Source organism: Rhinoderma darwinii, chromosome 8 (assembly GCF_050947455.1).
Source record: "Rhinoderma darwinii isolate aRhiDar2 chromosome 8, aRhiDar2.hap1, whole genome shotgun sequence".
NCBI classification, from domain to species: Eukaryota; Metazoa; Chordata; class Amphibia; order Anura; family Rhinodermatidae; genus Rhinoderma; species Rhinoderma darwinii.
The window spans coordinates 101457770-101460370 of NC_134694.1; the positions used below are offsets into that span (position 1 = coordinate 101457770).

Below are 2601 nucleotides of genomic sequence, written 5' to 3' on the forward strand. Positions count from 1 at the left end.
TATAATTGATAGGGTTACGATTGAATATGTTCAAAATAATTAGCTTTTTTTTGTGGGTATTAATTTAATTCATGGCACCCTGCTAAAAGATGCAAACAAAAGTTCATTATTTCTGTATGTCAATCATTTGCTACATCCATGACCTGGCTAAGTTCACACTACCGTTAATATACGTTTACCTCGCTGCCGTCAGAGGAAGAGAGGATCGAAAGTTTAAACAGAAAGCAACGGTTCCGTTAGAATTACCATTTATTTTAATGGTAAATCTGTTGTTTCAGTTGCTTTCCATTTGTCTTCGTTTTTTTGACAGAAGCAAAAGTGCAGTCTGCAGAACTTTTGTATTCGTGAAAAAAAAACGGAAACCTAGCGAACGGAGACTGCACTTTTGCTTCTGTCAAAAAACGGAGACAAATGGAAAGCAACTGAAACAAAAGAATTACCCTAGAAATCAATGGTAATTCTAACGGAACCGTTGCTTTCTGTTTAAACTTTCCATCCTCTCTTCTTCTGACGGAAGCGAGGTAAACGTATATTAACGGTAGTGTGAAAGAAGCCTACGTTTAACAGTCGTTGATTTGTATTACAAGTAATCCATAACTATTTTTATTTACAGAGTTTCTAGGTAATTGGGAGAAATGAATGCTACAAATCATACAGTGTTGACCTTCTTTATTATTACAGGCATTTCTGATGTTCCAAAGCTTCAAGTTCCAATTTTCCTCTTGGTCCTTCTTATTTATCTTAGTACTGTTGGTGGTAATATGACCATTCTTCTACTGGTCTGTATGAACCCTCAGCTCCATACTCCCATGTACTTCTTCCTATGTAACCTGTCCATCTTGGACATCTCCTCCAGCACGGTCACTCTTCATAAAATCCTTATTAGCTTTTTATCTGGTGACAAGACAGTTTCTTACCAATCATGTTTGACGCAGATCTTCCTCTTCATATCTCTGATGTGCAATGAATTGTTGCTACTTACGGCCATGAGCTTTGATCGCTATGTTGCCATATGTAATCCACTGCGTTACTCCACGATCATGAGTCGTGGTGTCTGTTCCACACTGGCTGTTGTCTGTTGGGTGTTGGGCTTTGCAGAATCTCTACCTCATATTATTATAATATCCAGATTCACTTGTTATAAATCAAAAGAAATAAATCACTTCTTCTGTGACATTGTCCCTCTACTGAAACTTTCCTGTAACGATACTTCTCTCTCTGATTTTGTGATTTTTATCAGTGGACTGTTCCTCTCCACCTTCCCCTTTATTCTCACCTTTATCCCTTATATCTTCATTATCCACACCATAATGAGCATTCGTTCAACCATGGGGAAGCATAAAGCCTTCTACACGTGTTCTTCACACCTCACGGTGGTCATCCTTCTCTATGTGACTCTTATCTGTCAGTACATGAGACCAGCTTCAATGGACACTTTGGAATCCAACAAGCTCTTCTCTCTGTTCAACACGGCTGCAGTCCCCATGCTTAACCCATTGATCTACAGCCTAAAAAATAAAGATGTCAAATCTGCACTAAAACGTAGGGGGTTTCAAATGACCACGTAACAATTTTACATTAGAATTTGTTTGCTCTACAAGTAGCAGAGAACTTATATTATATATATTATATATCTACATGTCTATATGTTTAGCAGATATTGCAAATACCAATGGTTCAACCAGCAAACATTGCTCTAGGTTCTACTCCAGAGGCCACCATCACGGTTCTGGCATTGTGCTCTCTGTATTGGATGAGCTTTAAAGGCTAGTTCACACAGAGTTTTTGGCGCTGTTTTTGATGCGGCAACTGTGCCAAAAAACATCCGAAATCGCCTCCCATTGGTTTCAATGGGAGGCGGAGGCGTTTTTTTTCCCGCGAATGGGAAAGACGCTTGCGAGGAAAAAAAGCACGACATGCTCTTTCTTTCCGCGGTTCTGTCTCTGACCTCCCATTGATATTAATGGGAGGCAGAGAAAGCATTTTTCGCTGCTTCTTTTGCCTGCGGCGCTCAATGGCCGCAGCCAAAAAACACAGCAAAAAAAGCAGCAAAGAAAGTACAGGCAGGTCAAAATCTGCCTCAAAATTCCTTTAGGAATTTTGAGGCAGATTTTTCTGCCTGCAAAAAACTCAGTGTGAACATAGCCTTAGGTCCTGTTCACACAGAGTTTTTTGCAGGTGAAAAAATCTGGCTCAAAATTCTGTGCCTCTGTACACAAACTGAGGTCCATAAAGACATGCTGTGACAAGTCGCTGTACAGAGCCGTGACCTCAACCCCATCAAACACCTTTGGAAGTAATTGAAAAATTAATTTCATGTCAGGCCTCAACCAACATTAGTGTCTGACCTAATAAATGCTCTTTTAGCTGAATGGGCGCAAATTTCCGCAGAAATTTCCAGGAAATCTCATGTACACGCTGTGGTATTTTTCGGGAGATTGGCCTGTAGTGCATTTTTCAGAATCCGCAGCATGTCAATTTATATTGTGTTTCCGCTAGCGAATTGCATATGCCTAGTGCTGTAGAAAATTGTACCAAAAGCATGAAAACGCGCCGAAAAACGCATCAAAACATAAAAACCGCACTGAAAAATGAATCGAA

At 39.9% G+C, this 2601-nt stretch overlaps 1 protein-coding gene across 1 annotated transcript; it reads left to right on the forward strand.

Annotated features, from left to right (window-relative positions):
• Positions 1-635: 635 nt before the first annotated feature.
• Positions 636-1568, forward strand: LOC142660006 (olfactory receptor 8D1-like). Its single transcript, XM_075836656.1, has one exon. It carries the CDS (start codon positions 636-638, stop codon positions 1566-1568), a length of 933 nt encoding a protein of 310 aa, XP_075692771.1.
• Positions 1569-2601: the final 1033 nt, after the last annotated feature.

Excerpts from the sequence above, each read along its gene's own strand:
- LOC142660006 (XM_075836656.1), top strand. The coding sequence starts at position 636 with ATGAATGCTACAAATCATACAGTGTTGACCTTCTTTATTATTACAGGC.